The sequence below is a fragment of the Camarhynchus parvulus genome, chromosome 6, assembly GCF_901933205.1.
Source record: "Camarhynchus parvulus chromosome 6, STF_HiC, whole genome shotgun sequence".
NCBI classification, from domain to species: domain Eukaryota; kingdom Metazoa; phylum Chordata; class Aves; order Passeriformes; family Thraupidae; genus Camarhynchus; species Camarhynchus parvulus.
Window position 1 is genome coordinate 23823642 of NC_044576.1, and position 13429 is coordinate 23837070.

The window sequence follows — 13429 nt, forward strand, 5'->3', positions numbered from 1 at the left end:
AAAAATCATGCCCCTCCCCTGCAATGGATAATGTTGTCAAGGTCATGGTTATGTTACTAGTGATCATCCTGGCGTTTATCTGCAGGTGAGATCACCACAGAAAATACTGGTCTTTGTGACCTGGTGTCTGAGGGCCAACTCCAGTGACAAAACCAAATCAAAACAGGTAGGACTTGTCCCCTGTGCAAGCATGGATCCACTGATGGGACTGGAGAATGGTCTGTTAGCCTGGGGGTTTGACAAAGTAGGCATTGCCAGGAAGGCCAGGATTTTTCCTCACTTTGGCAAGAGCTGTGCCAGCCCGCTGGTCCCTACAAATGTGCTGTTTCTATTAATGTACAGCGCCAACCTAAGATTGGTGTGTGGAGCCACAGGAAGGGAATCACTTTACCTCTGTGGTCAGAAATCAACTTGGACACTGTGTGAATATATGAAAATCATTAAGAGGAAAACACCTCCATTTCCATTTTTATACTTCAAGGAAAGCTGGTACAAGGAAGGTCCTAGTGCCCTAGTCTGAAGTGAAGAGGGAGCAAAGGGATGGGGGAGACTTCAGTCTGTGGTTTGGCTCTTTCTTTTGCACTATGCACACACTGATGTTCCCACAAAGATGTTTGCAGAAGCATGAATCCTTCTAGAACTGCACTGTGGTAATTAAGTTAAATCTAACTTTTGCTATGCTGGGTTAGATTTAACTTTTGTTTTCTGGGTTATTATCTCCTCTCAGGGTTTTTATAATGAAGCAGAACAGCTGCAGGAGAGATAAACCCTTCTAGTTACCCTCAAGGTGGGGTTGGATGGGATTTTGGAGGGTGGTGGGTGATGCAGGAAGAGGCACTGAGGGGAACCTGGTACCTCAGCAGCTGCTGGAGGCACTGCTTATAGATACACCTGACCCGTGAGGTGGAGTTTGCATGAGTGTCCTATTTCCACGGGAATGCCGGAGGTGGTTGTGCAGTTATTTGTAAACGAGGAGAGAGAGAGGGAGAGCAGCTGAGCAGTGCCCGTCCCAGCTCGGTGGGGCGGGCAGCCATCTCAGGGAGACACCACCGGGCAGCTATCGGAGCCACCAGCGGCAGCAGCGCTGCCCCAGGTTCGCAGGGAGCTGGAAGGGGAGGGAAGGGAGGCAGGGACAGAGGCGGGGCCGCACACCCGTCCCCGGCGGGCGGTGCCAGCGGCCCTGGGCCGGGCGCAGCGGAGGGGCCGTCGCCGATCGGAGCCGTCGCAGATCGGAGCTTATCGCGCCGTGTCGGGATGTCGGGCGATCACTCCCGCAGCCTGGGCAAGGGTAAGCGCCGCAGGGCCGGCGGCACAGCTCTCGGGCCGGGGCAGGGCCGGCGGCACAGCTCTCAGGCTGGGGCAGGGCCGGCGGTCACAGCCCCTGTGCTCTCCCCGCAGGCAGCGCGGCGCCGGGCCCGGTGCCCGCGGGGCTGATCCGGCTCTACAGCATGCGCTTCTGCCCCTACGCGCAGCGGGCGCGCCTGGTTCTCCGCGCCAAGGGCATCAGGTGAGCTCCGGCGGGCCTGGCTTCCTCTGTTTCCTACATTAAACATCCCTGAACGAAGTGCTTGGGAAGAGGCTTCTGTGCGTGGTTTTGCTCTGGAGCTTGAATGAGTGTGGTGTGTATGAAAGCAGCTGCATAAAGGCCCAAAGTAAAAACGCCAAGCTGATTTTCTTTTATAATTTTTGCCCTGAGTAAATGTGAGTAGAGACATAACATACACTGTTTGTTTTTGATGTGAGTGGCTGTGAAAATTCTGGACTCTACGGATATTCAGTTGTTTCTGTTGTGTCACTGCCCAACAAAACACACTAGAGAGTGAATGACCTTTTTTAAAAAGGAAATGTACCGTGTTCCTATAACATTGTCTTGTTCTTGTGCTGTAGTAAGTTAATAAAAGTCAGCGTTTGTGTTTGTTTCTTTTTCAAGATAGCCATTTCAGCATTCTTGAATGGTGTCTAGTGTCTCCTTCAGGTACAAATTAAAATTAACCATTTTTCTATCTTTTTTGTGGTTCTGTCAAGTCCAAGGCCTGCCAGTGGTTTGTTAACCAGCACAGGGCTGGGAGTTCATGTTGGAATAGGGAGTGTTAACAGGTCTCTTGAAAGTAAGATGAGAGTAGAGTTAGTTCATTTTGTTTTTTACATGGGTGTTTTGGTTTTGGAAGAGTAGATGCAATAAAACTTCTGGGTCAGTTTAATTCTGTTTTTATTTCGTGTCTTTGGACTGATGTTGCAGCTGGAAGGTTTGTTGTAGCACAGTGATTTTGGAGATGTGATAGTTGCCTTCTGATAACTTCTTAGTTGTTTTGAAGGTTCAGCTGTGTTTAGCAGACCTTTGGGCTTAGTAGGAATTTTCTGGGGTCACACATATAACTCAGCCTATAACTTCTGTTTTTAAATATAGATGTATTTCCCATGTATTTTTTAATCAATATCTATTTGCCTTTACCCTAAGCAGTTGTTCCTTATGAGGCCATAAGTTGGGAAGATAAGTAGGAAGGATGCTCTCCTGATTTGCTCTTTGGTGTAAGGGCAGGTTAAGGTTCAGGTGCATTTCTTAATTGAGGTGTAGCTCATTTGCAGTCAACTCCTTCTTTCTTAGACTGCCCCTGCACTCACATGTGGTAAGTGTGCTGAGTTCTAATTTTTGTTTTTATTCTGGTAGTTTGGTGCTTGTTAAACTAATAAAAGACATGCATGCAGTCTGCAGACAGCCCATTGCAAGTCAGTGCACGCTTTCTCCAGCAAAGTGTGGCAGTACTTCGGTGTCGAAGGATTAGTCCTGCAGACAGCTTCAGAGAAAACAGGGGAGTACAGGGGCTTGAGGGTTCAGCCTCTCAAGTATTGAACTGTAAAGGTGACTGCATTCCACCATGGTATGGGGTAGACTGGAGCAGAACTGAGCCTGTCTGGGTCTTGTTTCTTTTGCTCTTTTAGCCATGAAGTAATCAACATCAATCTGAAGAACAAACCTGAGTGGTACTTTGAGAAGAACCCCTCTGGGCTGGTTCCTGTTCTGGAGACCAGCAAGGGCCAGCTGATCTGGGAGTCCCCAATCACCTGTGAGTACTTGGATGAAGCATTTCCCGGGAAGAAGCTGATGCCTTCAGACCCCTATGAGCGAGCTTGTCAGAAGATGCTCTTGGAAGACTTCTCGAAGGTACTGTGTGATCAGAGTGGGACTGTTTCTGACTTCACCATTGCACCAAAAGCTGCAGCTCTGTTGCTGATGTTGCTTTCATCCTTGAAGGCATGTTTTGTGTCTGGGATGAGCATTTAGATAAGCAGAGGGCGTATCTGGGGCCTTTTGCTGTGAGCACATACAATCCACTGTGTCTCTGAATTGCTCCCAGATGTATGTGCAAGGTTGGATGCAGGAAGGCATCCAAGCAAGTGAAAGTCTGTATGACTGAGGTCGGGTTTTGAGCATCCTACAGTAGAGCAAAGGTTAGCAGACCAAACCAGCCAAATATTTGAGACCTGGGAAATAACAATTGCTGTATTTTATTCTGGTCCTTTCTGGGGGAAATACTGAGTGAATGCAGGATGTGGGACGTGCCTGACTGAGAGAGCCTAAAACCATGGACAGGAGATGGCACGTGGCTGTAAACACTGGACTTATGTAGGGAGGCTGGTTTTGGCTCTTATTTGGGGTTGGAGCTGGCTGACTGGAATTAACCTCTCTGTACATTCAAACATACAAAGCATGTGATTTGAAGAGTCTAGGAAGTGAAAGTCACATGGATATGAGACAGGAGAGAAAGAAACAGAAGATGCAAAGGATGTGGACAAAGAAAGGGAATAAAAGGGAGAATGTATTTGCAACAGGCTTTTGTAAATAGACTGAATGGAAACAGGGAAGTGTGTTGCAAGAAAGAAAATGTGCAGATAGGAAACACTTTTCACTTTTCAGTTCATTTGTATTAATTCTTCCTCTAGGCTTTTGCTTGCCTTTTATGAAGTATAGAAGATTTTTATCAACGGACTTTATGTAGCTCTTTAATGTCAAATCTCTTAAGATTTAATTTGCATTTAAGATCTCAATATCTAAGTTAATATTTTAAGTTTTGAGTGACTAACTTGTATTCTTGTAATAGGTGCATTAAAAACTTTATACTTTCCTTTGTATAGATAACATCCTTGCTTTTCAAGCACGTTTTGGCAGTCAAAGATGGACAGGACACCACTGCACTGAAAGCAGAGATTGCTGAAAAGTTTGGTAAACTTGAAGAGGTGAGAGTATTTCATGATAACAAGATTGCCAGCCTTTATATGTTGTCTTTTTTCCTTTCATGCTGTGGCATTAGGAGGTAGATCTCTCATTTAATTGGTAGTTACCACAAGAGACAATCTCTCAATTTATTACCCTCAGCCTAGGATGTACAATGGCACCATTGGAATAAATTTCAAGGACCAAAATTAGCTAAACTAAACTGACTGAACTTTATGTAATTATAAAGACTGTGTAGACTTGTAGAGATTTTTGAATTCTAGCAGACTGCTGTTGTCTTGGATATCTTTGTTCTGCTCTAAGTGAAGGAGACCTTGCAGCATGTGCTAAGAGCAAGGGCTGAAGCATGAGCTGCTGAAAAGCATCTGTGCTGAACCTAACCAGTGGAGGTACCTTGGTGATGACATAAAATCTTTTTCATTCTAGAGCTTATCTTTGGGGGTGGGTGGAAGCAGAATGTAATGTGTGCTTTGTAGAAATCCAACCCTGGACCATGTTCTGCTACTGGTGGTGTAATGCAAGTTCAGTGGAGCTCTAGGAAGTGTCAGGTGGCTTTGATGCTGTTAGCCACTTGACAGTCCGTGTCAGTAATGGTTATTGGCTAATCTGAACAGCTGTTGCACTTGTCTCTGTCATGAATCCATTCCTTCTGTCTTTAGCGTCCACAGCCAATGCTTGGGTGGATCAATGAAGAACAGTTCCTCCAGAGTATTTCTGTTCTGGTGCAAAGCTGCCAATAACCTTTTAATTCTTTCCTAGTTCTCCTAACAGTTCAGTGCATCCTGCTTTCCCATCCCCTTGGGCTTGCAAAACACAATTGTTTCCAGGGTAGTCTTGTCCATCTGGTCAGACTGAGGCTGGAGTAGTGTGGATGACGAGTTCCTGGGGGAAGTTGTGTGTTTCACTTCCCTGAAATACAGATGTATTAAACATAAGTGAAGGATTAACCTTCTTCCTGCTTGATTAATACTGCAAAATAACTTGCTGTTCCTTCATTGTCTCTATTTGACTATACCCTGAATGATTTTACAGCAGCAGCTGATGGTCAGCTGTGAATGAGAGGCTGAAACAGAGCCATGCAAACTTCCCTTAGTGTATTGCAAGAGATATTCCAGAGGGGAAGTCCTTTGGAACACTTCTGTATTTCGATTTCTGCTGCCCGACAGAGGGGGCTGTGTTCCCATCTCTGCCCCTGTGCAGCTGCTGGTTGTGTTCTGCCAGACACCTGGGAGCTCAAATAGCTCCATGCTTCCTGAAGGGCTGCTTCAAGATTTTTACTAGTTATGGACAGGCAGTAAATGCCATGTGAGTGTATAGGGGGTGTGTGTTCAAAAAGACCAAGACTTGTAAGGTATTTTGAGTTCCACCTTTGAAACACCAGAGTGCCTGAAAATAGAGCCACTAAAGAATCTAGAGCCACTAATCTAATGAAAGAAGAGAACAGGCTCTGGAGGGTCCTTAAAGCGTATTAAACTTGTATGACCATGGCACTTAATGCATCAGAGTCATAAATGTAACAGGAGAGCTTGCTGCATGCTTTGTGGCCCTGCTTTCTGTGCTGAGCTGTGAGTAGGATCTCTTTCTGGTGTAAGTTACACTTGTTTCCTGTTGCCTTTGCACCTGGAATCAAATGCTGTTTGAGATGTAATGTTAGAAATGCTTCCCTGACACCACTTGGCCTCAGTGCCATGGGAAGAGAGTCCCTGCTAAAATGGTGCTCTAATTTAGCAGGATGATTAATTTAACTGGATTTATTGCTCAAGAAATGAGTGTTTGCTGCTGTGTTTGATTAGTCAGTGCCATTTATGCTTTATGACAAGCAAGAAATCACAAACATTCTGAGCTAAGCTCCTCTTTGTGCACATGCTGCAGCTTGTTAGTGGTTCATATTTCGTGACAGATTTTGATCCTCTGGAGAAGAGCTGGGCTGAGTTTGTGAAATAGCAGCTATAGTATTAATCTTAACTATATTGACTCCGCTAATACTGCGTGCACAAGAGAAATGTTCTGTATCTCCTTCATTTGCTCACTGATCCCTGTAGTGTGCCTGCCCTCCACTGTGCAGTGGGGTTTTTGTGTAGTGTTCTGCTGCACTTTTCCTTGGGGGTAGCTGAGACCTCTCACCCTTCCCAGGTTCTGTCCAAACGCAACACGGTGTTTTATGGTGGGGACTCAGTCTCAATGGTTGACTACATGATCTGGCCATGGTTTGAACGTCTGGAACCATTCCAGCTGAAGGAGTGAGTACTTTGCCTGGCTTCTGGTGTGTTCTGAAGTGCCTCAGTATCAATATTCCTGGTGTACCCTGCAGTAGTGGGCCACTCTTGGGGGCTGCTGAAGAAAGCTTGTATTGTGTTGCAGTTTGGGGGAAGCATCCTGCTTTAAACTGGACATTGTACTGGGACAGAGAAAATAGTAAAGTGGAACTTTTCAAGCTGTTTTGTTTCCTTGATGCCCTCCGAATTTTCCATTTGGGTTACTCAGTCTCTTTCTTTTTCCTGTAGCTCTTTGAATCACACTCCAAAGCTCCAACGCTGGATGGAGGCCATGAAGGAGGATCCTGCTATCAAGGCTACAATAACTGACCCACAGATATACAAAAACTACCTCCAGCTGTATCTGAAGAACAGCCCTGAGGCATGTGATTATGGGCTCTGAGGTGCTAGTAGGAACGTGCTGGCTGAAGTGTTAGTGCTGTTTTTCAGTGTGGGAAGTCAGTGTAATTTGGTGGAGGCTCTTCTGTGATTGCATTCATAATGGGGAATAAATCTGTGCTGAAAAGGCTGAGAAACCTTCTGTGAACTCCACTCCTTCCTGTTGGGGGAAAGATGTGCTGGCTTCAAGCAGGAGATGGAAAGTCATTGTTGGCCATGAATATTTCATAAAGGAGAATGTATCACCACTCAAGAGGTGATGGTCTGTAATCTCTGGGCTCTTTCTAGGCTTTGCAGCGGGCAGTCCCTGAACTGATGCTGTTACCTGATTTAAATATTGTAATACTCGTGTCTTGAAAATGAATAAAAAACAAGCAATGCCTTCAAACAGTTTTTCCTTCCTGTTTCTGTGCAGCTGTTAGTCACTGGACTGGTTCTAGTAACAGCTTCTAGTTTTTGTTAGATATGCTAGGAGAGTGTATGGTTATAATCCTTCTCTGCCCTTCTGAAGTACTGGTGTGTTTATTCTAGGTTCTAACCTAAAGGCTGGAGTAAGGAGTAAAGCCAACAAAAACAGTATCCTGAACAGAAGGACATTGATTTTCTGTTCTCAGAATTTGAAGCATTGCTCTGCTTTCAAGGTGTAGGTAAAATTAGAGAGCAGAAATGAAAGGAATTTAGTCAGAACATTATACTGGTGATGTCTTGCTGCTGGTGAAGGAAAGAGTGTGTTCTGTTTCATCAGGTAAGTGGCAGGATCAGAGCTTTTTAGTTGAACATCTCTGAAGCTATCCTGTATATTGCAGTGTTAATATAGCACTGTGGGGACAAGATTATTTGAAGCACAAGCAGTCACAGGAAAAACTTCTTCCTCTCCTGTTTTTTCCTTTTTTTTCCTGTTCACATCTATGACTCATTCTGATGGTACTCAGTTCTGTATGTCTGTCAGAGCACCAGCAACCCAAACTAGCCATAATTCCAGGGGATAAGCACACAGAAAGAAGTAAGGCAAAGCAGAGTGTCCAAGGGCAGGGCTGTGGTTCCTGTGAGGATGAGGTGGTTGTCATGAGAGATCCAAGACTGTTCCTGTCTGCCTCCCATTGCAGTGAGGTGAGGTAGCATAGCAGAATATGGTGGTTCATGGATTTCATGGTAATTGAGATGCTGGGGTCTTGGAGCTTTTCTGGACGAAAAGTAGACTGATCTTTTTCCTGTAACATGTTCTGCCCTAGCATGGTAACTCTGAGGTGGTGCATGCTTGTGTAACTTCAAGTAGGAAAGAGATTTGATGAGGAAAAAAGAATGAGCAGGAACTTGGTCTGTCAGCCTGTGGCTGTTGGAGGGGCTTGTTTATGCTCTTCCTAGCTTTAATTCAAAGTATGCAGCTTTTCCCCTCCTGTTTATCTTTGTGGCTTTTAAACACATCTGGCACTACTTAGAAAAATAATCATTATACTGCTGTTCCTTCTAGAATACTGTAGTTTTTAAAAGAGTTTCCAGTTGGGAAGTGATGCTACACATGTTTCATAGATTGTCAGAGGACCCAGAGGGAGCCAAGAGCTGTGAAGTGTTGTCAGGATGTGGATCTGGGCCCTTTCATTAGATGAAAGGAGGGTTTGAGCTTTATAAAGCCAATGTCTGTGAAGTAGTGTTGGTGGGATCTCAGTGGCAAGCTTCCAAGAATTAACTGCAGAGCATTTTGGATTTATTAGCAGCTCTGCTTTGTGTAGGGCTTGTTAAAAGCTGTTAGGATAGTGCTAGAAATATATTACAGTTTGCTCCAATGTGTTATTTGACTGTAGTGGGAGATGTGACATTAGGGAGATCCAGTAATAGGTTAAGAGCAGAGATCAGCATCCAAAAACTGAACTAGCTCCAGCCAGACCACAGTAGCCCAGAGATTGTGTTATCTGAACAGAAAGAAATGCTCTCCCCATCTTTATTTAGTGCCCGTAGTGTACCATTATAAATGTGCTACTTCAGCAGAAAAATAGTAAAATGAAATATTCTGCCTTATAATTTACTGTTAAATATCTGTGTTCTAAATCCCCAGGCAGACAGCTGGGGTCTTGAACTCATTACAGCACAGCAAGAAATGCAGGCCTCAGGCAAAGTGTTTTTAATGTGGTAATGAATATGCAATACTGGCCCAGTCTTGAATGGAAAAGACAAGTTATGTGGAATGGACTGGCTCTCTCCTTTCTGGGTGGATGGGTGTAAAGGAGACATTTGCATTTTCAGCATTGGTCAACAGAGGAGAAAGATGGAAATCTGTAAGGAAAGGATCAAGCAGATGAACAGCTCTCCCCTTTGGTCAGAGCTCTCCTTAAAACCTTCTGTGGATCAGGCAGTACAGTAAGTAGGTCTTTACCTGCCTTCTGCTCCAGGTTTTGCCCTTGAACATGGTTAGTGCTCTTGCTTTCAAAAAAAGAGGATGCTTATTTGTTTGTTTTCTGTCATTGTGCCACCAAATATAACTGCTACTAGCACAGGTTGAAAAAAATAAATTCAGTATCAAGGAAACAAGGACAGAGTCTGTCTTATAAAAATAGTGAGTTTAGTAGCATGATGGATAATAGATAGCAGGTTAGCAAGGCACTGGGCCTTGTTCTATCCTGCATTTGTAGCATGTCCCTGTATCTTTACTGACATCCTTGAGGTGTTTGGTACCCTCAAACAAGATGTGTTCCAGTGTTTGTTCATTATAATTTTAAGGTCGCTTATATTGAAGCTAAGAGAAAGGTAGAGGGGAGCCAAGACAGGAGGAAGGAATGGGGATCCCAGGTTCTCAGATCTGGGAAGTTTTGCTGAGTTTTGGTTGAGTGGGAACCTGGGTGAATGTGACTGCAGCTATAACAGAAGGCCCTTGCTTAGGGAAATTGTTGAGAAGTTTCTGTCTAGGGAGGTATTAAAAGGGCCAGTGTTTCTTGCACTGAAAGTGGTAGTAACTGGATATACTGGTTTGAAAAGTTTCAAAATTAATGTACTACAGACACATGGAACACTTGTGTCAACTTCACGCAGATGCCTGTGGATTTGTTGCTTTTTCTAGTTAATCAAAAAGGAAGAGAAAAGGGAATCTCAACTTTTTGCTGTTTCACTTAATCTCAGATTCTTGCCATGCTTTATTTAGCAGCTGTCTGTCCTGCTCAGCAGACAGGCCTGGCTGTGCGTGCATGTGTTGGGCATGAGGTGTTGGCACAGTGTTACATGTCCTGGGACTGTTCTCCCCAGTTTTCCACTGTCATGGCATCTGTAATGTTCTCCTGCATTAGCAGGGTTTGAGAACTGGCTGTTTGTTTTCCTCTCTCATGTCTTTACTAGCAGCCTGATTATTTCACCACTGTTCCTTGGACACGGATTTCACTTGAGAGTGGCTCATGAAAATGCAGTCCCTCTAAAGTCATGAGGGCAGGGGCATTTTACCAAATCACTCCCATTGTCTGTAAGATAGAAACAGTCTTTTCTACTGCTGGTCCAAAGCCAACAGGGATGGCAGTTGCTGATTTATCTGAATGAAGTAATGATACCGTGTGATGTCATTAGTATTTTTCCCCTTCTACAATTTGATTTACTAAAACAGGAATTTCAGAACTTGTCAGTGAGATGCAACTGTGCTTGGGGTAGAGTGTGACAGCTGTTTAGCAGTCTGCAATAACACTGTATCTGAGTCCAGGAGGGAGTGAGAATGCAGCTGGAATGAAGGGCTGATGTGTGGAGCGTGTTCTGTGCCTCTCACAGCATCTTCTGGCGAGCAGGAAGCAGCTTGTGAGAGCTGCAGCACGTGCTGCAGGTGTGTGTCTGAGAACCACCACCCCTGGCAAAGCTGATGGAAAAAGCCATCTCTCCAGGGGAAAGGGAGCCAGGAATAGGGGCACTGAGCAGCCACAAGCTGGGTAGGGAATAGACAGTGTTTCCTGTAAGCTGCAAACCATTTGCATGAGTCACCTATGTGACTGCACAGCAAAAGCATAGGAGGGCTGAGAAAAAAGGAGGAAAAATGCTGTCAGCTTCAGACTGCCTGAAGAATCAATGAGGACCAATAGAGACATTATGAATTAATACCGTCCTTCCTGCAGTTCTCTGCAGCATTCCTGCTACCCCAAAGGATGCTTTTGTGCCTTTCCTTCTGTCACTCAAACCATCCTCAGAAGGGATTTCTCAACAAGAATGTGCTTTGGGCCAATCCACAGGTTGGAGTGTGGGTGTTTTTTCCCCTATACATTCATCACAGCTCTTTTCTGTGCCTGTTTAGGCTTGGAAGCAGAGTTTGTCTCCTCTTACTTGTAGTAATTAAGGTGTGGTAATTAATCAGCTGTTTGTCTTTGTGGGAAGACAGTTCTGATATAACCTGTGCATTCAAGCCCACAGATTAGGTGCCTCAGTTCCTCTTCATATGCTTTATGTGTCTGGCTGTTCTCTGCTGGTCTGTCTCTGCTCTGGATCAAACCTTTCACTTCCAAAGCTTTGCCAGGTGTGGCTCTGGCAGGGGAGTCAGTGTGGGCCTCTGGTAGACAGCTGCATGTGGGCAAGCCTTGCTTTTCTCTTGTTTTGGATACAGGAGGTTTGTAACACTGACATGATGTGATAGCCCTGAAGGTGAACTGAACTGGCAGGAATATCCTGCTGAGAGTGCAGAACACCTCTGTTCTGTGGGAACACCCAGGTGATGGAGGCCAGGAGGGGCTGCTCTGGATCATCTGTGCTTACAGGCACACACAGAACCATCCAGGGCTGTCCTGCCCTGCCCTGCCTGGTGTGAGCAGGCAGGGATGGGATCTGCAACATGTTCACAAGCTAATACCATCTCCCTGAGGATTTGGGAAATCCCTCTGTGCTGCCTGATTCCCAGCAGAGGGCTAGAGAGCAAGACTGAAGGTTGTGAGCCAGGGAATGGATTTCTTGATGCACCTGGGCAGGTGAAGTGACTGACGAGTCAGGCTGTGCACTGTGGTTACTGATCCCAGACCTGCCTAGCTCTGCCCCCCAGGCTGTATTGCACTCTGTGGGATCCTGAATGTTGGATGGTCTGCACAAAGGTGCCTAATTGGACTTCCAATGACATTATAAGTGTCATGGCTCTTCTGCAAAGTAGGACAATACAGACAAAACCTTCATATTGTCTCTTTACATGATAAAGTCTTTGAGTTGAGACTGTTACTGGCTGTGGGCCCACCAGTGGATTTGAAGATAGTTTCTCATCTAAAATAGACTCCTTTTACTGCAGAGTGCCTAAGACATCCTTAAGAACTTCATTGGTTTTATTTTTATTTTTGGGCACAATTTTTAACATAGTGCCACAGTCAGAGATTTTACAGGCACTCAAATATCTGAACAGGCTGTATTTAAATGTTTCACCTCAGCACTTTCTGTGCTTCCCCCTCAGAGCAGATCAATAAAGCTAATACCTTTTTTTCTTTCTCCCTCCTCTAACATTCTGGGTGAGCTCTGGTTTTAGCTAGACAGATTTATAATTACTTGTAAACTCAGAGCCTTTATTTGCAGAGGTGCTGCCTTTGAATAATGACTGAGAAGCTTTGTTCTGCTCTGCCTCTGCTGCCAGAGATTTTATTTCCAGCACTTGTGGAGTCTCAGATGATACTCTTAAATTTAACATAACTGGAAAATGAAGTTTCTTTTGAAAAACATTGTAACCGTAATTGATCCACAGCAGGGGCTTGCTCAGATTTCCATTTTGATACCAGACTAGTCCAATAGCTATGATGGGAATAACTGCTTGCATCCATCTTCCCTTAAGGCTCTGCTGCAAAGTTGGGTGGATCATTTTGAGAGCAACAGAAGCAGTAACACAACTGCATTTTCTCACAGCATATTTCTTCAGGTCACAGAAGACATGAGACTACCTTTTACTGCACTGGGAACATTTAAAATACCTCTTTTATGCTTTTGAAGCATTATGAGAGTCTCTGTCTCCTGTCCATTTGCCTGCTTGCCTAAAGATTATCAGAGGTTTTTCTGAGATCTATCAAATTGAGTGAAAGTTCTTTGATGGATTCAGAACCTACTTGGAAGGAGATGAAAGCACAGGTCTTCTTTCCCCCTGGCCCAGATGTGTGAACACACAGACTGCTAAAAATAACCTAGTTTATGTTGCTATAAGGAATTTATTATTTCAGAAAAGGACAGGACTGCCTGGAGTTTTACTTCGAAGGGATGCAACAGCTCACATGTTGGGTTGAGCCCAATGACCCAACACCTTGAGACATCCTTTTCCCAAACAAATAGAATCCCATTAAATATAAGTTAAAATCTGATCCTGTGCCAGTGGCACCTGGGGACAGAGCTGTGTTAGCTTTTAGTCCTGCAAGCAACAAACCATGATGCAGAGTTGAGCAGAGGGGATGGAACCTGTTCAATATGTGGGCAAATCCTGAGCTGTATCCCATTCTGAGACCAGTGTTACCAGTTTGAGCCCTGCTGGTACCTTACTGAATTCATGTTAGCATGCTTGTGAGTTTCATAGCCTCTGAGGTTGCTTTGCTATTTTTTTTAATGGCACAGGTATTTCTGCCTGCTTGAA

At 44.7% G+C, this 13429-nt stretch overlaps 1 protein-coding gene across 1 annotated transcript; it reads left to right on the top strand.

Moving 5' to 3' along the window:
* Positions 1-1145: 1145 nt before the first annotated feature.
* LOC115905324 (glutathione S-transferase omega-1-like) lies at positions 1146-7278 on the top strand. The gene is made up of 6 exons (XM_030951545.1): positions 1146-1288; positions 1399-1507; positions 2941-3163; positions 4135-4236; positions 6368-6474; positions 6739-7278. Exons 1-6 carry the CDS (start codon positions 1255-1257, stop codon positions 6890-6892), a joined length of 729 nt encoding a protein of 242 aa, XP_030807405.1. The 5' UTR covers positions 1146-1254; the 3' UTR covers positions 6893-7278.
* Positions 7279-13429: the final 6151 nt, after the last annotated feature.

What these genes read in the sequence shown, in the direction of transcription:
- LOC115905324 (XM_030951545.1), top strand. Translation starts at nt 1,255, where the DNA reads ATGTCGGGCGATCACTCCCGCAGCCTGGGCAAGG. An exon ending in CTCCCGCAGCCTGGGCAAGG is followed by an intron (nt 1,289 to 1,398) that starts GTAAGCGCCGCA and finishes CTCTCCCCGCAG; the next exon opens with GCAGCGCGGCGCCGGGCCCG. An exon ending in CTCCGCGCCAAGGGCATCAG is followed by an intron (nt 1,508 to 2,940) that starts GTGAGCTCCGGC and finishes TTGCTCTTTTAG; the next exon opens with CCATGAAGTAATCAACATCA.